Source organism: Parasteatoda tepidariorum, chromosome 1, assembly GCF_043381705.1.
Source record: "Parasteatoda tepidariorum isolate YZ-2023 chromosome 1, CAS_Ptep_4.0, whole genome shotgun sequence".
NCBI classification, from domain to species: Eukaryota; Metazoa; Arthropoda; class Arachnida; order Araneae; family Theridiidae; genus Parasteatoda; species Parasteatoda tepidariorum.
The window spans coordinates 90,929,910-90,955,399 of record NC_092204.1 but is presented as its reverse complement, the minus strand read 5'-3'; the positions used below and the strand labels follow the sequence as shown (position 1 = coordinate 90,955,399).

General features: G+C 29.6%; 2 protein-coding genes across 2 annotated transcripts; both read left to right on the top strand.

Annotated features, from left to right (window-relative positions):
* The first annotated feature begins 236 nt into the window (after positions 1–236).
* LOC139426622 (uncharacterized) lies at positions 237–3,869 on the top strand. Its single transcript, XM_071186012.1, has 4 exons — positions 237–247; positions 351–484; positions 1,443–1,611; positions 3,626–3,869. Exons 1-4 carry the CDS (start codon positions 237–239, stop codon positions 3,858–3,860), a joined length of 549 nt encoding a protein of 182 aa, XP_071042113.1. The 3' UTR covers positions 3,861–3,869.
* Positions 3,870–6,350: 2,481 nt separating this feature from the next.
* Positions 6,351–22,314, top strand: LOC122269120 (uncharacterized; the record flags this gene model as incomplete). The annotated part of the gene is given in 9 exon segments (XM_043040771.2): positions 6,351–6,364; positions 7,547–7,661; positions 9,158–9,318; positions 11,138–11,267; positions 14,549–14,763; positions 16,168–16,294; positions 17,205–17,338; positions 18,922–19,093; positions 20,956–22,314. Coding segments are annotated over 9 exon segments (1,297 nt in total), but the record flags the coding sequence as incomplete, so codon positions are not given.
* Between the last annotated feature and the right edge of the window lie 3,176 nt (positions 22,315–25,490).

Genomic DNA, 25,490 nt, shown 5'->3' with positions numbered 1-25,490 from the left:
ATCCATTATTAAAATAATATTTCATTTGATTCTGATGATTCCTTCATGGTGTTGCATTTTCTACAAACAGCAGTTTAATATAAATGAATGAATATTACTAACTCTAATCAGTTATGGAAATAGCATATATTCGAAATAAAAAAAAAATCGATTTTTCAAATGGCGATAGAGTTTTCGATAAACAACCTTAATTACCCACCCACAGATTATCCGGAAAGAAATCCATAAAATTAGTTATGACAATTTCGTAAATAAAATGCTTGAAATCTAAATAAATATTTGGGGGTTCCGCAAGCATCTGAACAAAGGATACATGCTGTTACAGAGTATAAAATTCTTTCTATTTTCAGAGCTCATATAAAGTACAAAGAGTGTTTGATTGATTACGAAGAAAACTGCGGTGAGAAAATATGGGGAATGTCACTCCATGAAGATTTAGAAACTCTGAATACATTTTGTGACAAAAATTCCGTTTTGTTCCGTGGTAAGAATATTAACATTATCTTCCAATCACGATGTTAGACATATTGTCTTTTTACTTCATCTTTATTTTATGTAATATATTAGTTTTCGGAAAATATATCATCTTTTTTATTTCTTCACTTAGATCCCATAATATTAGCTATTATTTTTACATTCAGTTATACTTCTATGTTTAATATACTCGGTCCTAATTTCATTTTGATTTTAGAATTTTATATGATATACTAGGCTTCGGAAAATGGTCTCTTCTTTTTTGTTCTTATAACCCATAATATACGTATAAAAAATAAAATATTTTCTTGAAATATCGATCCAAAAAATAAGGGATTGAAATTATCTAATTAAATTCTAATTCTCAAAAGACTCCAAAGTTCTAGAATGAATTTTTTAAAATTAAATTCCAACTTACAAAAGATTCTAGGCTTAAATTATCTAAATCAATAAATTCAATTCACTAGATTCATGAGACCTAGAATGGAATGTAACGAGACCTGAAATTTATAAAAAACTTTTTAAGTAAACAAAAAAGAAATAAACATTATTTTTTTAATTCACTCAAGAGATTGAGCGTACGCCTTACTGTGAGGTGACCCAGGTTCGAATTCCAGTGACGGCTTGTTCTGCTCATATTTTAAAGCTTGTGTGGGATTATGAGTTTAAGCATTATCTAATTAAAGATATTCGTAAACATATTAAGCAAGAAAATATAGATATAACGCCTGCTAGAGATATAAAATATATATTTTAATAAACAGAAAGCAGGCTTTAAGAATAATTATTATTAAGTACCAGAATTTCCTATTGTTGAAACTTGTAGAGCGTCATAAGTTCAATTATCACGATAGATGGAAATTAAACTATTTTATATTTACATGGATATAAAGAATATAATTTATCCTCATGAATGCTTTGCATGCGTTTGAAAACAAATTTTGTAATTTGATATTTTAATGTTGCAGCATTGTCAGATAAGGGAAAATGTTTCAATAAATGTTATCAAAATTATGAAAAAGATGCTGGAAATAGAGTTAATAATTGCTTTGATGAAATAAAAAATAAACACCCAGAGAAGTATGAACTGGAATACCATCAGCGATATCCGGAAGATTATAATATTAGGTCCTGTTTGTAAGTATATACTCATCTTTAAAAAAATATAATGTAACAAGGTAATAACATTAATTTTATGCTATTGAAATTAAAGTATACTTTGGACTACGCGCGAATAAATCACGTTGATAAAGCAATAATAGCACAAACACACGCATGTTATGGTTTTGACATTATAATAATCTTTCCTCAGTGTAGGAACTCAGAATGAGACAACGACTATTGCTATAGCAAACACAGAATACTCATTTTGCCTCTTTCTGTGACATTCTGGTTTAGCACTAATTTAGGAGAATGGAATTAAGGTATACTCTGTGCAACGTGTGAAAAAAGCTGATCAGCGTGAATAAAGCCTAATTAATGGGACAAAACGGGCATACTATAGTTTTGTCTCTGTTGTAGTTGTTGTTACTTTTGCTATTTTCCAACCAGCAAGCCTGCTTGAAATCAATCGAAATGTGTAAGACAGAGGGGGCATTTTTTGCTCTTTCAGTGGGCCCATCTATGTTAAAGAATACGACCTAAGCCACACAATTCACAGTTTGTGTTACTTTTCTTATCATATTCCATTCATTCATCCACAGATCGTAAAAGTGACCTGAACCAGAGAACGACCAATCTCCATTTCAGTACCCCCAGTGGTATTGATTTGGTATGGGAACTTAGAGGATTTGAGACCCCAACAGATTTAACTTACACCAGTCACCATTTAATACGCGGGGCTTACTCGGAAGGTAGGATTCAAACTCCTATTCTCATGAGCACAAGCCCAACGTCCTACCAACTAGTCTATCTCGACCAACTTCGTTTCTATAATCAAAAGCCTTTTTAAAAGTTGGAACATTGATTGAGTCAACACCTGTGAAATAATAAGATAACTTTCATTATTTTATGAAATAATACAGAATGATCATTCACTGCTTCTTTAATTTGTTAAAATGAAATTAGGGCATAATTCGTGCTACGCGAGAAGGACGCTTAAATAGTGGCACATAAAACAGAGATACTTTAGTTTTATTTCGTTAGCAAGATTCTACCTCATCATCGGAATACAGAATGAGACAATGTCTATGGTTTTATGAGCCCATGTATATTATTACCAAAACAGAATAGTTATTTTGGAGAAACATAAATTTTTTCAAATGCAATTCTTATTAGCTTTCTGAACCAAGTAAATATGTCTAAATTGCGTTAATAAACCTGAAATGGAGGCACGAATGCAGGCATACTATAATTTCGCTTCTATTAACAAGAACCTTCCTTAGAGTTAGAAAGAAAAATAACCACAATCTATTATCATACGAGGCACAGAGCAGTCATTCTCGCATATTCTGATTAACTTTTGCAAATGAAATTAGGATAATTAGGGTATGTATTGAATTAGAATACAACGAATTAGGATATTGCAACACATGAATATACCTAAGTGACACAAAAAAAGCTCAAATCGGAGCACAAAATCAGAAATACTATAATTTCATTTCTATAAACAGGATCCTTCTCCAAGTCAGAACAAAGAATAAACCAACTTCTTCTGGTATATTAAATACAGAATAGTCACACTCGCATATTGTGGCATAACATTTATTTTTGCATATGAAATTAGGATAATTAGGGTATATAGAGATTGGATTAGAGTATAATGAATTAGTATATTACTACACATGGATATATCTAATTAATACGGATAAAGCCCTAACAGACGCATAAAATCAGACGTACTACAGTTTCGTTAACCTTCCTCTGTGTCGCATCACAGAATAAGCCAATGTCTTTTATCTTATGAATCAATGTCTATTATGCGGTGAGTCAACTTCTATTATTGTACGAAATAGATATTTGCCATTTTGTGTTCGACACTGAGAAAAGTTCGTGTTTATAGTACCGGAACTTTAAAATGTATGTTATCAACTACATAGTATGTCCGCTAATGTGTCATTATGTGTGCTTTATTTTACTTATCTATTTATGATGAAATTCTATTGCTAGTTTCAAAATAGAGCATTATTTTGTACGTCTATTTATTTTTTAGTTATCATCTCTTATTGGTAAAGTGCCTAACTGATGTAATATCAGAAGATTGCGGAGAGACAGCAAAAGAATTAATGTTGCAAGCCTTAAAAATCAACAAATTGAAGTACACCATGTGTAGAGATTTTCCAAAGGAAGCTGCGTTTTTTATGAATGAATTAGATTTCAGTTTGGAACCACAATGTTCACTTGAGGATTTAACTAATCGTCTTGATAACGAATCTGAAGTAGTTTAAGATGGAGAAAATTCCCTTCAAAATAATAAAAATATTGTTTTGTTCAAAATCTTATAACTGCACTTTAAATACTGTACAATAATAATTAATGTACTGAAGCAATAGTTTCTGTTTTATTGCGTCATTATAATTTATTTTCTCATTATTCTAATGTTTGCCTTCTTGTCCTTCATTCAGTTTCATTTAATTTCTTAGTGTAACTTTTTAATTTTTATTTCTAATTTAATAAAATTTGCCACACCGATATCTCAAATGATGCAAAAAGACTAAAATTAAAACTCACAGAATTTTTTCTGATAATATATAAACAGATAAACTGGTTACTCTTTTTATTGGAATACGTGCATTTAATGGTATACCTGCAAGTGACGTAATGTGGGTACCTTAATCTTGATTAGTTGCTGAAACGTGGCTTTTGTTTACGTTAGTAACTGTTCTTTACATTCTATTTCGAGTAAGCCAAGCGTTTAAAGTATCAGTTCTCTTAGATGAAGCATTTTATATTCTTTCACGAGGATTTCAATTCTTTCATTATATATTTCTTACTTCACACAAAGACAGGTTGAACATATGCGAACTATTTATGTATCAAAGTTGCCACGTACGCAAAACAAAAGTATAGAACGGCTACAATAAAATGCATAAACAAATAATAAATATAAGTTAAATAAAAGACGTAGACGAGAAAAAATTACATTTCAACGAATTCCATGCGTGATACGGAGCTGTATTTAATCAACTTCACGTTAATTAACATTCTAACTTATGTGGAGATACTTAGCTCAACTTCAATCAGTCATTTTGCTTATAAACAATCAGCTGGCACTAAAGTCACATGACACATGTGTGGGTAGTGTGATCTTCTTCTTGAAGGGCAAAGACCCAATTGCGAATATACAGCGTAGGAAATTTGGCATAAGGGCATTTCTATAAAATTTGGCATGAGGGCAAAATTTGAAAATTTTCAAATTTTGATCTTTATCATGATGCTGAAAACTCTAGCCGTTAAAATTTATTTTCTGGATGAAAACAATAATGATAATAACAACAATGCTTACTTGCAAAGTTAATTTCACAAGTTTGATTCCTAAACGTGACGTAATTGCTTAACGTTGTAAATTTGAGAGATACTTTAATTTATGTCGATTATTCATAATTAAGTGTCATCCTTATTAAAAAAAGTGAAAATAAACGATAATACCTTGCTCTATTAATGCTTTGTTTTCATAATATATTTTTCAATAAATGCTTGATGATACGATGCAATACAATAGCGAAAGTTATATTTTTACTGATCAATAATATAATGATCAATAATGCTCATAATCTTTTTTTTTTTAAAAGGGGCAACAAATTTATGCAGATTCTATTCATAAGAATAATATTAATTATGAATTTCATAAGCTTACATCATAAATTCATGACATGGATTTAGATTTAAAAAAAAAAGTTCTATAGACTCCGCGTTGGTGAAAATGAAAATAAAAACCAGTTTGACCCGCTTATTAGCTTGCCTTAATTACGAATATTTTTGTTGTAACCCTTTTAAAAAATATCTTCTTTTTTCACTTGCCCTCTTCAATTTTCTATCTTTCAATTTATTCTAGATTCAATAAAATGGTTTACTAATTTAAAAACTACGGAAAATTTCACCATCAATTTGATTTTACTGAAAAATTTTCCTTTAAAACTTTCTTTTCTTCCACAAATGGCTCGTTGCGGACGGTAAAGGAATGATTTTCATTAATATTGTTTTTGGTACGGTAAGTGATTGTCGGTATACGTTCTTAAGTAAAACTTTTATTCTTGCGGTTTAAAATTATTAGCTTCATATTGATAAATTTTTATTCTTTCTATTATGGATGGCTATGCTACGGATAGTGATGGTAGTTATTCTAAATTACGGATAGAGATGTTTTATTTCTAAATTTATTCTTCGTTCATCTAAAAGACTAATGAAAAGTAAAGCCTTTTGTGAATCGAGATAAGTATAAGCTATTAAATATTGATAGTTAATGTGTCTTATGCTAATTCCAACATGATTTATTTTTTTTAAATAAGTCGCCAAAATTTGGCGATAAAAAGCGTTATTTGGTAAAACCATTAAAACATATTTTAAGCGGATGGCCTCAGCCACAGCTTTGGTAATGCTCAGAACTCAGCTTTTACGTGATATAAATGTTACATAATTCACCGCACATTACAAACAAGCTAGATAAATAAAAAAAATGGACGCGATGATTGAAAATAAAAATAATATCTTCAAATTTATTTTGAAAAGAGGAAAAAAAAACGAAGTTTGATTATTTTTATTGGTGAATGATTGAATTACACTTAGCCTATTGTGTCATTAATAACCTTGAGTAACTCAATTTCCACTATCTTGTCAAATAACTCGTCGCTCACAACACCAGTTCACCTAAAAGTATGATAGTTGCAAAAGATATATTTTTCTCTTATTGTAAATATGTGGACTCAAAGTCTTATTCTATTGCTAATCATTAGTGAGTAATATATATTTTATTACATGAATAAGTAAAAGTGTATTTTATTACATCAATAAGTAAAAGTATATTTTATAAGATGAATAATTAAAAGTATATTTCAGTACATTAATAAGTGAAAGAATATTTCATTACATGAATAAGTAGAAGTATATTTTCTTACATGAATAAGTAAAAGTATATTTTATTGTATGAATAAACAAAAGCATATTTTATTACATGTTTAAATGTTCTTCTAAAGATATTTGACACCCTTTCCTTAGAAACTTAAGGGTACAAAATGAAATAAATATTCTTGATCATATGATTAAAATATTATATTAGCCATTCTTTTAAAATATCTTTTTTGCTGAATGTTAGCGAGTAAAAGATTTATTTCATGACTAAGCATGTGTTGTTCCCCTAAAAATATTTGACACTCTTTTTTAGAGAAGTTTAATACTTTAAAAGAAAAAAAATCGTCGTGATTATTTCATTAAATATTTTGGCAGTCACGTATTTAATTCATTTTCGTAAAATTAATATATTTCATAAATATGCTTGAATTGTTTTTCTACAAATCTTTCAATCATTTTTAGAAAATTAATGTTTTAAAATGACAAAAATCGACATGATTATCTAATAAAAAATTTACAAATACGCTTTAATCAAGTAAATTCAGTATTTATAGAAATAAACTTACCAGGTTCCACAAATATTTGCAGTTCGTAGAAAACTGAACTTCGAAATAAGTGAAACTTTCGCCAATTGTACTATAACTTAAATCCTGGTAGATATTAGGTTTAGATGTATATTTTAGATGTACATTTTAAATGTATAGTACGGTTCCCCCTGATTAATTTTTAACCCTTTGCTTACGGCGTTCAGCATGATGAAGCCAATCTGGTTCACTTATTGTACCAGACGTAAGTAAAGGGTTAATCTATTCAATATAATCAATTTTAACGGTTTATAGGAGGGATCTCAAATAAGCTATTCAATTAGTGTAGTCGATAGTTTAAATAAGGAAATCAAAAATAAAATCGTACTTTTTTTGTATAAGCATATCCATTTTTCGACGCTACTTTTACTTTTCTTGAGCTGTATTCTAAAAAGTGAAATTCATTTCAAACAAACTTATTTTTCTTCGTTCTAATTTCTACTCTTTTGGGTTATTTATTTTTTCTTTGAACTTTCTTTTAGTTTGCCTGGGTAAAGGAGAAGATACTTGTGCGGAAAACGTGGTCGATGTTTGTGGAAATCCAATTCAAGATTTGAAATTTCCAAAAAATAACAGCGAGATGGAATCACTTTGCCTGTAAGGGATATAAAAAAAATCCAAAATACTTTTTTTATCAACAATTTTAGTTAATTTGCTTTAATTTTGAATTATATTAGGGGTTAGTAATAACCGCTGTAAATATATATATCTTTAAAATCTCAAACAAGTAAGCGATTCAGAGGCTCCAAGCTCATAATTTAACAAGAAAATAAGGAAATTAATATCAGTATATGACGAATAACTTTTGGGGCATTCGAGATTTAAGACCTAAATAAAAGGTGTTTTTCTAATAGTCGCCTTTGACAGCCTCTATTTTTTTCATCTAATAAACAGGTTTTAAATTTTTTTATCACGCACTTCTAGTTTAAAATTCGCTAGATATTTTAAAATGTTCTTAGTTTTAACATTGATTCATGATGATTAATTTGTGTAATCGTTTATTTCATTTTCGACAAGGATTTCATAAATACATACTAATGATTACAAATTTTCTTGTATTTCGAAGAATGTAAGTTTTTTTTATTTTCACTCATATTAAGTTGAGCAAATCTTTCTATTTACCTTTATAGTTTTTTTGGGCTCATTTGATACATTCGCTAACAAAATGAAATATGTCAAAAAGAATATACACATCAAGGACGTAAGTTTTGACTGCGTTTTTTTTCTTCTTTTTCTAACACACCACTACTGCACAAGGCAGTGGTGATTCCTTAATAGTAATTCGTTGGTTGTGATATATCAGTAGTGATCCATTTGATCAAAATTTTGTACTTACCTGTATAGTGTGTTTTGGACTCATTTGATGCATTCGCTAGCAAAATGAAATGTGTCTAAAAAGTATACACATCAAGGACGTAAGTTTTGACTGCGTTTTTTTTTTTCTTTTTCTAACACACCACTACTGCACAAGGCAGTGGTGATTCCTTAATAGTAATTCGTCAGTAGTGATCCAGTTGATCAAAATTTTGTACTTACCTGTATAGTGTTTTTTGAACTCATTTGATGCATTCGCTAGCAAAATGAAATGTGTCAAAAAAGTAAACACATCAAGGACGTAAGTTTTGACTGCGTTTCTTTTTTCTTTTTCTAACACACCACTACTGCACAAGGCAGTGGTGATTCCTTAATAGTAATTCGTTGGTTGTGATATATCAGTAGTGATCCATTTGATCAAAATTTTGTACTTACCTGTATAGTGTTTTTTGGACTCATTTGATGCATTCGCTAACAAAATGAAATCTGTCAAAAAAGTATACACAGCAAGGACATAAGTTTTGACAGCGTTTTTCTTTCGTTTTCCAACAGACCACTACTGTACATGCCAGAGGTGATTCTTTTCTAGTAATCCATCAAAAGTAATTCTTTAGTAGTAATCCATAAATAGTGATCCAGCAGAAGTGATCCAGTTGTAGTGATCCGGTAGTAGACTGAAAGAGCATTTGTGATCCGGATCACTACTTCACTTACTGAACCGTCTTTAAAATTTACTAGATATAATTAATAAATTATAAATCTTTGCCTTTTCATTTTAGAAAATTAAGAACATTTGCTGAATGCGTAATTAATTATAAAGAAGTATGTCCTAAGGCTGATGAATCGTCTTTGCGAGTTGCTGGACAATCTTTGGAATTCGCCCATTCCTTACTAAAAACGAGCAATACATTTTGCTCGAAAGATTCTGCCTGGTTCAAAGGTGATTTTTCTTTTTAAAAATATAAATTTCAAAAAACTATATTTCAATAAGTACATAAATGACTTTTTAGTATCATCGGCATAAATTTATCTTACCAATGTCACAAAAAATCCCAAGTATAGAACAAAATCGCGTTGGCTTTAAAATAGTGAGACTCACTTTAATACAAATACGTGACTTGACTATCTTGAATGAAAGTTTCACACAGTGGTATGTATGTATGTATGTGTGTGTGCGTGCGTGTGTGCATGTATGTATGTATGTATGTATGTATGAGTGTATGAATGTATGTGTGTATGAATGTATGTATGTATGAATGCATGTATGAATGTATGTATGTATGAATGAATGAATGTATGTATGTATGAATGTATGTATGAATGAATGTATGTATGTAGTATGAATGTATGAATGAATGAATGAATGAATTTTTACTTTAAATTCTAAAGTTTCAACTTTAGAAACAATTTGGATTGGAAATCATTTTTTTTTTACAGAAAATGGATAAAATACTATATACATTTTAATAAACCGTGCAAGAAATTGAAAATTTAGTTATCATGTATTATAAGTTAAACTCCCAAGTAATGTTACTTTAGTTGTATATATTTAAAAATTAATTCCATTTCTTTAATTTATAGCATAAACAAAAATAGGCTCCAATCTCTTTAGTCCCTTAAGAATATTTTTCTGAAATCAAGTTTTCCATTTAAACTGCTGAACGAGAATCAAAATTTACCATGTATATTGGATAACATTGGATTGAATTCTGATTACAAGTTTTTTTTAAAAATTTTTCAATCTGGAATTCGCCTTTCAAAAAGTTAGGAATTGAATCAATCGATCAACGAACATGAGAAAAGCATTTTTGTTTACGAAAATATTAAAGTTTTCTTCATTTTTTTGCAAGGAAGGGTTGCAATTTTGCATTATTGAAAAAAATGTGTATTTCTTCCTCCCTCCTAGATTAACTTTTAAAGCTATTACTTTCTATTACCTTCAAAATCAAATATTTTTGTAAAAGAATAATACAACAAATATTTTTGTAAAAACTCTATACCTCTCTGTTTCTAAATACATATAAGATTCACCGTCACAATTGAAATACTCGAGTCAAACGCATGGAAATATATTTTTAAATTTTCATTATTTTCAATATTTTCTGCTTATAAATATGCGCTGTAAAGTTTTTTTTTATTGTCTTTAAAAACGCAATTTTATTACTGTCAAAAGTGACCAAATATTTTGAGTCAAACGAAGTATCGAAAAAAAAATATCAGAAGTTGAAAAACATGCTTTTTATGTGTGGAAAAATTTATTTATTCTACTAACATGATATTTTAACAAGGTAAAAAAGTTTTCGTTGTCAAAAATGAATTTTCAAAAAAGTAAATGTCTGTTTTTAACCCTAGTTCCTGATAATTAAAAAAAACCTAAAATCAGAAACCCCCCGCAGAAAAAAAAGCTAAAGAAACAAAACAAAAATTAACAGAAAAGAAATAATATTTTTTTTCTCTGTGATGGACTTAGATTATATGTCTCACCGCGTAAGAGTTTCAGTATAGCTAAAGGCAATGAGTTGTCATAGTGTTGGACTGGTGTCCGTTCCCTACCTTCAGATTGATCAGTATTTGTTTGTCTTAAATGTGGCATTAGAAGCTATTTCAGACCTGATAGTCACTATTGCAAAATCGTGGAGTCATGACCTCAATGTTCACAATGGGTTGTTGTGGGAATTTTTTTCATTAGCTTTAAAATACCCTGTGTTTCAAAGTTTTTTTTTATTACTGCAGTAAATCTTTCTTTCTATCTTTTTTAGGAGTTATTAAATATGGCAGCTGCTACGACAATTTTCTTGGTACTCGAGAAATCTTGGAGAAATGCTCAGCAGATAAAGTGAACAAGTTTCATCTCTTCTATTCCGATCAACCCAATGAATGGCAATGCTAGTAAGTATCTAAGGATATTATCGGAGAACTTGGGACAATATAATGACTGTTCCTCAGCATTGTACCCAGATAGTTATTTCACGTTGTTTGGAAATTACAACTAGTACAAAACATGTTTTATTGCCAATATATAAAACTGATGCTTCTTTATTTAAAAACGCTTTTCTGAGCAATATGAAAATGTTTTTTTTTAAATTTTTATCGTTTATTTGCCAAACCCTCTTCAATTGAATTAATTAACCTTATAATTATATTTCTGTTACTAGTTATTGTTTACTGAAGAGCGTTGGGAGTTAGGATGCATTTCAATGGTGCATTTTTAGCTTAAACAATTAAAGTCAAATGTAAAATCTAAAGGCATCATTTAATTGTTTACCTTCGAAAGGTATATTTTCTGACTCAAAAGAATTTAAATCCTCCTCCATTCAAAGTAAAATTTGCTAAACCTCCCAAGCAATAAGGCAATTTTCTACCTTGGGAAAGATTCAATTGAACCAATTTCCTGACAAAAATAAACATTTTGTTTCTGAATTCACAGCAAATTAAGGAAATGGATATTGCAGATATTTATTATGCTAAGAATAGAGTTTTAAGTTTAAACCTGACACAAACAGCCAATATATAATTGAGTTAAATGAAATAAACACAAGCATGTAGAACACATAATTTCCAATCGAAATTTATTGCTCCAAATATTGTGGATATTATTATTGTATTCTTCTTGAAATTATATTTCAAATTTAACAATAAGGTTTAATTATTTTTGAAGGAGGAGGGAAGAATACTGAAAACCGCAATTTTTTTAAAAAATATTTTGAACAAATTAGAAGCTTTATCAAAAAATATTTAAAGTAAGGAATGGAATTGAATAAAGAATTTATCAGTTTTAGAAGCAAAAAGTATTACTTTGTACCAAATTACGCTCATTGAAAGTTTCACAACTCGAACAAAGTTCATTATATCTAAATTCTTCGTATGTAAATTAAAAATTTTAATAAAACATAGATATAGTACATTAAGTAATTCTGTAAGCGTATTAAGTATATTAAATTACATATGCATATGAAATTCAATGATATAACTATCTTTATTGTTTAATAGTTTCACTAATATACTTAAATTTTTTTTTATACTTTCGAAATTTTTGATCGATGCTGAGTCAGCATGGCTTAGTATTTCTCCATGAAGACTTGTAAAGTCTTCATGGAGATATGTCATGTCAGGATACTTCATTTCACTCGATGACATCATAACTTTCTGCTCTCCATTGTTCATTACCACGTGTTTTAGCACGCTATTTGACTAACAGCTTAAATTATCATAGTATAAGATGAAAAATGTCCTTCAGTTGAAAATATGTGATTCTGGTACATTTTTCACTGAAAATATATTTTCATTGACATTGGTGCCTTCATTAACTTGGTGACCATTTTGATGACATGTTAGTAACAGTGTTAACATTTTCACGATGAAAACTTTACTTATTTTTCCGAAATTTAGAGATTCTGGATGTATTATTAAGCAAAATATCTGAAAATTCATTCAAAAAATAGGCGCCTTTTTTCTGTTAAAGCGGTACCTGATATACCATTTTGTTTTTGACAAATGAATCAAGCACTTTTTTCATATAGTTGTCATGGAAACATTGGGAATACTATTAGTTGGAATTACTGTTTATTGAAGAAGTTGCATGCAGTTCCCTTTAGTTGTAGAGGATGTTGATTGACGTATTTTCAATTTGTTCATTATTTTATTTCAGAGTCATACAGATTGATCATCATATACTCATCATTGATCATCATATCAAATATAAATAATAAAAATACTTTAATTTTGAAATCTGTAGAGCTCTTAAGTAAAGATTAATATTCATTCTTAATATAAATATACATTATCAAATAAATAAACTTAGAAAAATGGCTCGGAGGGTGTCGCTTCAAGGTTAAGCCCCGCAGGACACCTCGGTCTACCAAGAAATCAAAAAATACGAGTGCCGTGCATACTTTGGAATAGTTTTCGCAAAGAAAAGTTAAGGAATCCTTGTATTTACGATTAATTGATTTTATTCACTGCCAAGCCTTTTTTTTTAGCCTTACGTGTTCAAACGCGCTGGCGGAAAAGGAAGTGTGAGAAATAACAGCGAATTTTAATGATTTTAAAAATATTAGCAACCATATAACGGTTTTAACTTTCTATGCTAAGGTTTTAGGCAGATGTAATGATAATCTCTAAAAATAAAATTTTATTCTGCTCTCAATTCAAGGTTGTGGCATTAAAAGATTACCAATTATATTAAGGATTTTTATTCATCGAGAAAAGGATTTTATAAAACAATAATTTAGTTTTTGAATGTTAGGAAATATGCTATGCATATTTCGGCATGACAATTGTATCGCGTAAATTCCATACAAGGGACAGAAAAAATATATTAAAATTTGTCGCACAGTGTTATTTAAGCGTGTTGTTATAACTTACTAGCAGCAATGGTTGTAGAGGTTCGCCGTCCATTGAGGTGAACCGGGTTCGAATCCCAACGATGGCTGGTAAATACAGATTCCGCAGCCGATTAGCACTGATCCTGAAGCAAAATATTCTCAGTGGTGGACGGATCATGGGTCCCCTTGCCGTCAGGTGAACCATGGAAAATTTTCGTGGCTTTCCTCTCCATGTAACGCAAATTCGGGTTAGTTCATCAAAAAGTCCTCCACAAATTCAAATTTCTCCAAATACTTGATTCAGGAGTATTCTTGTCTTCCGGATTGAATTCAAAATTACGAAGTTACGGAGTTGAACTGTAGTAGTCGTAAACCCAAAAAATTGGATCTGCTGTTCACAACGACTGTTACAAAATAAAATATAACTCGCTTGGAATACGATTGGTTTGAATTTATTAGACAATTTATGACTTTAAAAAACTTATGTTAGATTGAAGATTGCATTTTAACAGTCTATTTAATTTATACCTTAAAATTGTTATTTTAAAACATGTTTCAATAGTGTGAGCAGATTGAGTTATTTTATTGTAACTACACGCTTAAACGTTAACAAACTTCAAGTGAATTAGCATTTGACATAGATTTCAAGTGAATAAACAATATTTTAAAGCTGAAATTTTTAGTTACTTCAAAGAAAACAAAATAAAAACAGGAAGGGACATTTTTGTAAGTGTTAATTTTGTAAAGAAACCATTTCTTTCTTTATTTTTTTCATTAAAGGATTAAAAACTTTCTTATTAGCCAAGCGATAATTTACATAATATTTTACTTTTTAATGCATTTTAGCTATGACATTACAAATACAATTTGCGTAATTGATAAAATATCGAGAATGTGTGGAAAAATGGCTACGGAAATGGCACTGCATTTCATCAATGGGGTGGGATTCTGGAAAACATTTTGTTTGAATCAAACAGAAGAGGCTATGGAGAAAATGGAAAATTTAGAATTTACATTTGAGCCAGAAACGTCAAAGGAAGAATTTGTTGCTCTCTTTGAAAGTGAGTACAAACATTTTTACTTCTTTAACGTCCCCCCTTTTTATAGTTTTTTGTTTTGTTTTGTTTTCGCTATTTTTCTTTTTTGTTTTTTCTTAAGAAGGACCAAGCTGCAAAAACTAAGAAGTCATAGAACCAGAATATATACTCAAAATATATAATAAATAATAGGAAACATCTCGCATGATCGTATTTTCGATATGATTCTATTAAGGTATATTAGTGTAGTCAAATAGTTTTGCTTAGTTATAATTTGTTTTAAATAACACTTAAAATTTAAGATATGAAGTTACAACAAATTTGGTGAGTAATAATCGAAATATAATATTTTCGCCAATCAACCAGGCTGATATATTAATTTGTGCATGCATAACATTGTATAACGCAGTTTTCCCTGATACGTATGAACGTACTGATAGCAAAGTTATAGCAGTGTATATAGCAGTCTCTCCTGATACGTACGTCCAAAATTTTCGCCAGCTGCAATATGCAGAGATATCTTGCCTACATGTAAAGAGCAATGCTTTCCATAAAATTCGCATATTTTATCCACATTACCCTAAGTCGATCCATTACCCTATCAATACATTACCCTAAGTCGTTCAATTATATAAAAAATTATATTATTTTCAATCATATTCTGCTTCAATTAAAACACTGTTTTAGGTCCTATGTTACAACTTAGGTTAGGCTACAATAGCTTCCTTGAAGAATCAAATTAAAGTGAAAAGTAAGCAGGAATTTCTTAATTTTATCATGATATGTTATACTGGGCGTTTTATTCATTTATTTTTTCACATTACACAAAAATTTGATGCGGTTTTCATTAATCTCTCTCTTCATATATATATATATATATATATATATATATATAAATATCATCTACTTTGTTTTGTTTCAATTGCAAATTTTCTATTTAAGAGAATGTTTCTGAAATGAAGAACTTGGGGCAATATAATGATAAGCTATTCTTGAGAATAATTCAAAANGGAGAAATTCGAAAGTATGATATTGGAAATACTTTATTTTACTAGTATATTAAAGCGTAGAATTAGTTTGATTTAGTGCAACAAATTTAGAAAACATAACATAGAAGTGGATAAGTTGTATAGGAGTAAATTAGTGCAGTAAATTAGCGCATGTTATGCATTGGTATGGAATAAACTGCTCAGACGGCCAAGGCTAACAGCTGGCTGTGGTGCAAAGATTTAGCATCGTGAACCTTTCTTGTAAAATTTCAACTGTTTTTACCTTTATCTAGATTGTATATATTTAATTTGCAGCTGGCTAAAAGATATAGTTTTAAATGCACTTACTATTTTTAAGAAAATTACATTTTTTATGGATGGGCATTGTAATTTTCTTAATGTCCAATATATATATATATATATATATATATATATTTAGATGTCTCAGATAGTTATGGAATAAACAAAGCTATGTGCTTAAGTAACTATAGAGCTTTATGTCAAGATCCTGGTGATTTCTTCCATGATGTTCTAGAAAATTCTGCTAATTTGAGTGCAAAATGCAAGTAAGAAAATTGAATCATTTACTAACTAGTAATATTTTATTTAACTATTCTAAAAGTAAATTATAATAGATGCAAAATATTTTCTTTTAGATGTTGATCCATTTCGATTTTTGATTCCTCACGAATAAACTATATTTCCTCTAAGTGAAGACTATTAAAATCGAATGAATCCTTATAAGTTGGGCTAAATTAAAACGTGAAACATTATTTGATTGCTAGAAAAAACAAAAAGATGTTGTAAGGAGATTTTTGGAAATTTAAGTCTAAGTCTAGTAATCACAAAAAAAAACAGGTTTTGATGTTTTAAATGTTAAACTCCATATTTCTCTAAATGTTAATTTTATAGAGTCTTTTTTTTATTCATCTCTAATTTAAGATCCGTCGTTTGAAAAAAGTTGCAACATCATATTCTGAAACGCTGCCATACTCATTTTATTGGACATTCTGAATTGCAACAATTAAAATAGTTTAAATGTTAGATATTTTTGAGCGTTTTTTCAATTCATTTATCGAGAGGACTTATTAAATTGCTTTTAAACTTTTTTGTGACATTCTGAACTAATTTCGTAACATTGTAAACATTTTTAAGTTCAATTAATTTGCTACGTTTCTTCCATCATTAATTAATAGTTGCAGACTTTCTGAATTTGTTTTGCCATTTTTATATGAGTCATTTTAAATTATTTTTGTTGAATTGCATTAGTTTTAAGTTTTTAATAATCTAGATTAATTAATTTGAAACATTTCAGCTATTATTTAAAATACTTGTCCTTTTTATTATTTCTGGTAATTTAAAAATGCTTCAAATGTTATATAATTAGCAAAAGTTTCTGCATATACCACGTGTGCTACATTGAGTAGTATGTTGATAAAGTAGAACAAACATAATATTATTATTCTAAAATTTCAGGGAACATATAAAGTACAGAGAGTGTTCAATTGATTACGAAAAAAAATGTAATGAGAAAATTGGGGGAATGTCACTCCCTGAAGACCTTGAAACTCTGAATACATTTTGCAACGAAAATTCTGTTTTGTTCCAGGGTAAGAATTTTAACTATTGCATTCTTTTCCATTTGTTTTTCATTTGCTTTTTATTCATTTTCAGTTTATTTAGTTGAGTTAAATGTTTTTTTTTCTTCACTTTCATGCTTTAGTAATTCAAGGCATAGAGATAGGCGACGCGTATTTTTTATTTTCACTTTGTGACACTGAAAAGTAACACAGATAACATTGTAGGGTTTATTTTAATGAAGCAGTAACCTTTATCATCAAATCCTGACAAGGCGAATAAATTATTAGCAAATGTACCATGGAAATTTGAAACAATGTCAAATTTAACTATGCTTGCTACAGCTCAAAGAGGTTTGAATTAAGCTTTCAAAAACTAACTTTTATATCTAGATTGAATCTAAAAATATTGCACTTCATCATCAATAAAATGTTGTTTGAGAAACTTAACATACAAAGGGGAAAAGAGTTTTAAAAAAAGCGTTGTCTATGTCTTTCTGACCGATTCCTACAATGACCTTTAAAGGATAAAAAACACAAAAAAGGAACTGTGATCTTGTTGTTGAGTGAAGATTTTATAATTAGACGTAATATAGCAGCACCATAACTTCGTATCTGCTTTAAGTTATAAGCTTATGTCATGAAAGAATAATACTTATGGTTGATTTAGTGAGATAATTTTTTTTACTTATCTACTTATTTTCTATCAATTCTTGCAGTACTATTTGCAATTTTAAAGTTGAGTTTTTTATTTGCTTGATTTCCATAAAAAATAGTGAATTGAGATTCAGATACGCCAATTAAAATATTTTGAAAACTCTACGCAATTGTGTAAAAACATTAAGCTTTCTAATGAACTTAAATTTTCCTAGTTTTTTTTGTATTATTCAAAAATAGTTTCATTGAAATGATATTATTTAATCCTTTTTATTTAATTATACTAAATGAGGCCTTCTAAACTGATAAAGAAAGAAAAGAAAAACCATAATTCATTAAAAAGCAAGTTATTTGATATTTGATTATCTGATAATTATATGGAATAACGCATGTTCTATTTATTCTTTTTTTATTTTATTAAGAATATTAAAGGTGCACATCAATCATATAAACGTGAATTTCATTTAACATAGAAATAAATTTTAGCACACGAATTACGGAGCGAAATGAAAAACATTTAAATCAAATCGTAATTTACTAAAGGTACTTTGAGAAAACGAGACTAACAGTCTTCACTAACACATGACATCCTCAAAGAAAACTATCCAAGTATGAAAAATGAAAAAAACTTAAATTAAAGAGAATTATTAAAGATAATTTAATAAATGCAATCAAAAATAATAGTAAACAAGAAAACCTCATCTAAAACCAGTAGTTTAGCGTAATAATTCCACATCAGATCACTAAAACGGAAAGTGTTGCCATTTTTCCTCGCTTTGAATAAAAATACGGCAATTTACATTAAAATAGAACATCCTCATATATTTTGCTGTGGCTCAAGTATCATGCAATGACAAAACTTAAATCAATTTTTTATTTTCATAAATATCGAAAATATAATTTTTATAAGGAAAATTGTTTGCGCGTTTAATAACTTAAGTAAACAATTAATATTGCAGCATTGGCAGATAGAATGAAATGTTTCAATGAATTTTATCAATTTTATGGAAGGGAGACAGAGAATCGGATTGATAAATGCCGAGATGATGAAATTATTTTTAAAGACAGAGAAAAGTATGTACAGGTATACAGTCGACCATATCCGGAAGATTATGGAATAGAATTCTGCTTGTAAGCATGCAAAATTTTAATATGATATATTTATAATTAAACGTAATTGCTAGTTTCTTTATAAAGTTTTAATTCGGAAAAATAAATTTATCTAATAAATGTAGGCCGGGATTACCGGGTTGGAAGCAGAATTTCGAATCGAGCCGGCAAAAGACCCCTCGTGTAATAAATGATGACTGGCGCGCCAAATCTGTAGGGTCACAAAGTCCTCCATGTCTCTATAACAAATCAATTCCTCTGGCGGTACTGAATTGGAGATTGATTGTTCTTTGGTTCAGGTCAAAACTACGATGTGTGGACGAATGAATGGATGTTTGAATGGGTCCGCCCTTTGAACGGTTGTGACGTATCTGTGTGGCAGAAGTTGAATTCTTGTCCGATAATATAACTAGTAATATAACGATCAATATAACTGGAAAACTAGAACAATCACACCCCTCTGCCTTAATGGCTGACGACAACAACATCTAATAAATGTATCTGTCTGAAATGTTCTTGCCATGATCTTGAAATTAAGAAGGGTAATTTTAGACCACGATTCAAGAATCTTTAGTTTCTAATAAAACTATCAAACCTATTTTTTATTACTTTTTTTGTATATTTTCACTTTCAAACCGATTTCATTTATCAGATTTGTCCTAGGTTTTCTTCCATATTGAAGTTTAAATGCTTTTCTTCAAAACGATACTTATCAAGTTTTCTTAAGACGAAGCTTTCGACTGTTGGCAAAATATTTTGGGGATCACGAATCTTCTTTTTGTACAAATTTGAAAATTAGATGAAAATATTTACTGTACTAAAAGAAAACAATTTTTTTAAATTCTAAATAGATAAAACTTCTTTGAAATAAACGCGGTAAAAGCAGCAGAAATTTCAAAAAAAGTAGCAATAAAGGAAACGAAGGAAATAAAAATAAAAATATGACCACCGAAGCCGACGTCTTCAGGGGGTACCGGCCCCGGTAGCTATGAAACAAAACCACTTCTAATTGAGGGAGAAGCAAATGCCTAAATTAACTCCCTCAGTACCCCGATGATTTTGTATAGAAGTCCAGGAAAAAACAAATAGTAGGAAATACGCATAACCAATTTAGAAAAGAAACTCAAACAAAATCATCAGAAAATAAAAACTCACTTAACCAGGTCAAACATCGATTTCACAAACAAGCCGAATGAAAAGGAAACACTAAAAACTAGAGAACAAACGCCCTCTATTACAATGCGCAGATAGAAAATAAAATAAAAGAAGTCAAGAGAAAGAAATACGTAACAAATTAATAGAATGCTTAACTGGGGCTGCTCAGTTAAGACTTGAATTGCACCCTGTTGAAAGAAAAAATATATATAAAAACCTAGAATACTTCAATCATTTTCTCAATTAAAAAATTAACTTTACAAAAATTAAAAGGAAAATCATTATTACTTAAATTATTCAAAAAATTATTCACAACTTCCCTAAAACTTTCAACTTCAAACTCAAACTTTCAACTTTCAATTTGCAATAATGCAAATATTTTTGATCCTAACCAACTGTAAAAAAACTAAATTTTTAAAAATTAAACTAATTTTTTAAATTTTTAATTTTATTTCCTTCGTTTCCTTTAATGGAAAATATTTAATAATTCTTCCTTTTATCATTCCAAATGTAAGCGGTTGTAAAAATATTGATTGCAGTAACTCTCTAATCTGCATCAAAAGCAGTTTGAAACACACTTTTGAGCTTCGCAAATTAATATTAAAGTAAAGACAAGAAATATGTTTTTCACTTTATTATTGACATGAATTTAGTAAAGCCATATTAAGGGTAGTCATACACCCTGTTTCAGCAAATAAATCACCATTAATTTCAACCCTTTTTTTCAGCTATGATCTCGAGTACATGAAATGCCTAGCTGATGTAATATCAGAAGACTGTGGAGAGACTGCTAAAGAATTAATGTTGCAAGCCTTGAAACTCAACAAAATGCAATATTATACGGTGTGCAAGCATTTTCCGAAAAAAGCCGAACTTTTCATGGAAGAATTAGATTTCAACTTGAATCCAAAATATTCACTTGAGGATTTCATAAGTCTTCTTGAGAACGGAGTCTGAGGAAACTTCCAGAAACCTACTTTTAATACTACCTCAATTTCAGCACAAATAAAACATAAAAAACTAAAAAAATTGTCACACGTGTAAAATCTGTAAAAAAAAAGCAGAAATTTTGTACATAATTACTTACCATACACAAATTCACATTTCCTAGCCAATCAATACCTAATATACATTCCAATATTCTTTACTGGCCAAGAGCATAAATATGTTCGAAGACACGGCGGACTTATCTGTCTATTTTAATACTCTGACTACTATTTCACGCAGTACATTCAATAGAAAGAGTTTTCTGTAGGATTTGTATAACAATTTTATAATATGAGTAATGAATAATTAATAAAAACTTCGTTATAAGTTATTGAATTTTAGATGAATTAATTATGGTTGGTTTTCTATACTAGGAGATCAGAATTGAAATCAACCATGGTGGCTCATGGGATAGAGCACTCACCTCCCAATGAGGTGAACCGGGTTCGAATCTCGGCAATGGCTGACTGATTCGAATTGCCATCCGGCTAGCACCGACCTCAGTGCTGACGTAAAATATCCTCAGTGGTAGACGGATCATGAGTTAGAGTCCTCTTCCCGTCAGGCTAACCGTAGGAAGCTCTAGTGATTTTCCTCTCCATGTAGCGCAAATGCGGTTTAGTTCCATTAAAAAGACCTCCATTTATCCTCTGGATTGGGTTCAAAATTAGAAGGCTTAGTAAAGTGGAGTATTGGTAGCCGTAAGCGGAAAATTCTGAAATAACTGTTCAACGGCGGTTATAAAATAAAAAATAAAAATAAATAAATAAAATCAACGTTAATAATTTCGTGGCGAGTGGTCACCGAATTTGTATTTTAAAAAGGTATATGAAGCCACATGTTTTTCAAATGTATATTTACGCTTTAAAACTTGCCTCTATAATTTAAGTAATGGAAACTCAGTAAGAACTAATAAAATAAAATTGAAGTTATGTAATAAGGCAAGAAAAAGTTTTGGTAAGTTCTGGTTATCACAATTTAATTGATACTATATCCAATTTTTTTGAACTGAACTTCCAACTCATGTTATTGTAATTTGAATTTTGTGAACCTGCATTGCAATATGTAACAAATAATAAAGCATCTGTGTTAGGAATGTGTATCATGGTGATATTAGGGAACTTAAGAAACCTATTACTATAGTGTCTATATTAGGCACCTACATTGATTAAAAAATGTTCTCATTGCCACAGCACTCATAACGGCAATACCAGTAGTATTTAATACCAAATTTAATCAAGCATATCTGGAATAAAAGTTTGACGATTTTTTACGGCCTTCGAAATATGTACCTATAATACTTCGTTTGCCAAAAAAAGCTTATAAAAATATTCGCGTCCTTGTTAGTTATATTCGAGAATTCTATTTAATTAATTTTGGTAATAGGTAGGGGAGAGTCGGGTAGCCCCGCTCACTTAAGGAGTATTGCTTATATTTCTGTATAATACTGAGTAATAATCAACATTTTTGTATGTTTCTATTGTTTTATCATCTAATTAAATAATGTAAAAAGAATAAACCAAAAAAAGAATAGTTAAACTTAAAAAAATAGAAATTTAAAAAAACATATTTTTCAGTTCCTTTCAAAATGTGTCGGGTATCCCCGCCCAGTTACAAAAATTGTGTTTTTTGGCTATTTTTTCAGGTGTAAATGAGAATGACCAATGTATTGACAATAGATAAACCTCATTTATCATTTTTATCACAAAATTATTTTATTTATTGCATATTTATATACTTTTGGTGAATTCTATCATTTAATAACAACAAATGTTATACTTTTTATCATTATTAATGTATATTAATATATTATAATATTAATATATATTTATATTAAATATTTAACGAAAGTAATTTAATGTAAGCAACAATAATTAATAACAATAGTTGTTTTTCAATATAAACTTATTTGGTTGATCTCTTCTTATAAACTTAATATAAAATACTTCTTATAAAATTACACATTCACTTTGTATTTTGATTGCATTCAAATGCCTCTGTAGATTGATTCGTTCACAAATAAGTGAAAATAAATAAGTAAGCAAATAGCTTATCATAATATTTATGATTTCTTGATATTAAATTTAATTTGGATATATCAATTACATTTTAAAAATATTTAATTTTTCGTTTTTAAATATATAAATTTAAGCTTCATATAATATTAAAACATATATTTGTTGTTAAAAATGCATATAACAATCAAATTTGAAGCATAAAAATAATAATCTTTGCAACCGTACATTTATCGACGAAATAAAATTGGGCGGTGATACCTGACATGTATGCGAGCGGGGCCACCCGAAATCCAATTGTTTTGTAAATTTGTAATTACTCGAACAATTTTTTACATACAAACTTCTTTCTCTGTGCAAATTAAACATAAGACTACATACTTTAATGCTCTATGTATAGAAAAAATTATTTTTTTAAATTAAAATGAAGTTTATTCGAAACATTCAACCAATTTTTCTTAATTTCATGACTACTGTATTCAACATATTTTCAAAACTATTGTTTACCATGTTACCAGCTGCATAAATACTTGAAAATTTGAAAATAATCTTTCTTTAATATAACAATTAATGCCCGATGGCCCATTGACCTGAAAAAATATTCTGTACATAAGAAATTGGCTGTGGGCGGGGCTACCCGACTCTCCCCTACGATTTGAAATAAAATTAAGTTTTATATTAAATAGCTAAACTAATGTAGAAAAGTATTTATATATGAGAACCTTACAAAATATGTCATTTTCTTGTTGACGCTAATGATGCTTAATTAATTTTAGTAACAGTTACTAATGATATTGTGCTAATTAGTGATTTAATAGGTACTAAATATGAATAATAATGTCGGTATTAAGATGCCTACTATAAATACAGTGGAGATAGGTTTCAACGACCTACCCATTGAAAGGAATAAATAACGGAAAAAATTGTTGTTTATTATAAATTTTTATTATTGGGCGTTGACCTCGAGCAATAGCATTATAACAAATGATATTGAATATAATTAATCTTTATTTTATGGAATAAAGTTTTAAATGTATCTTTTGCTCAATTTAATAATTTGAATTCCCCGGGAAGGGCAACAAATAGCTGCAGAACAGAAAATTGGAATTCGTCCAGTACATAGTTAGTTTTGTCGGAATATGTCTTTTAGTTCTGCGAATGATTTAATAGTGTTAATTAATACCGATTTATTTATTTCTAACTGAATACCCGTCCTTTGTACGGGGCGAAAGCAAAAGTAAATAATTAATAAATCAGCACTGAACAACCCTAACGTTCTGTTGTTTTTAAACTTTCCTTATTTTTTGGTCATATCAGTTACAGAAATTAAATTTGTTTTGTCTATTTTATTATATGTTTACTAAAGATTCATGCTATGACAAACAATAAGAATTTAATTTAATAGCACTGTTCTATGGAGTTTCGATATGCTCTGCTCCTGGGGTAACACCGGGTACTATCCAGACTTGTCCCCACCTCCTTGACGTGAGTCGGTGCAGGACCCACAAAAGCTGCAGTGCAGCGGAGGAAGAAGATAACTACTCCCAAAGTTGAACAAAGGTTTTAGAGGCTCCGGGACAAAATTTATTGCGGTTGCCTTTCGTAAAGCACAAATGCTCTTAGCATTCATATTTAGCGAATACTCTTTATTCAAAACTATGGTTTTTATATGGGTATAAAGAAATTTTCTGCAAGGTTCAATTAAAAACTGCCTTTTTCTTTTAAAACTAGCTAATAAACACCATATGTCTTATAAGAAATTTCGTTAGAGCACAATGGAAACAATGAAAATATTTCAATTCTCAACGTCTCTCCCGAATGATACAACTGAAATTTCCGAACGATTTTCAGGATCGTGGGCTAATATCGAACGCACTGTTAAAATTTCAGGATGCTAGAATAATTGGTTATGAAGCCTATAGGACCGAGAAACACACACTGATAGGCAAAATCACAAACTACTACGCTAGAGATGTGATGACTCAGGGAATAGAACTTTCGCTTTCGAATGAGATGATCCGGGTTTGAATCCCAGGGCTGGCTGGTCGATAGGAATCCGCATCCGGTCTGCATCGACTACGAAATGTCCTCAATGGTAGACAGATCATGAGTTAGAGTCGCTTTGTCGTCAGGCTAACCGTGGGAGACTCTCGGGGTCTTACTCTCTATTGTAACGCAAATGTGGGTTAGTTCCATCAAGAAGTCCGCCACGAAGGCAGATTTCTCTCAATACTTGATCCAGGAGTTCCCTTCTCTTCTGG

Excerpts from the sequence above, each read along its gene's own strand:
- LOC139426622 (XM_071186012.1), top strand. Across the intron at positions 485-1,442 it reads AAATTCCGTTTTGTTCCGTG|CATTGTCAGATAAGGGAAAA; the intron begins GTAAGAATATTA and ends TTAATGTTGCAG. Across the intron at positions 1,612-3,625 it reads TATAATATTAGGTCCTGTTT|TTATCATCTCTTATTGGTAA; the intron begins GTAAGTATATAC and ends TTTATTTTTTAG.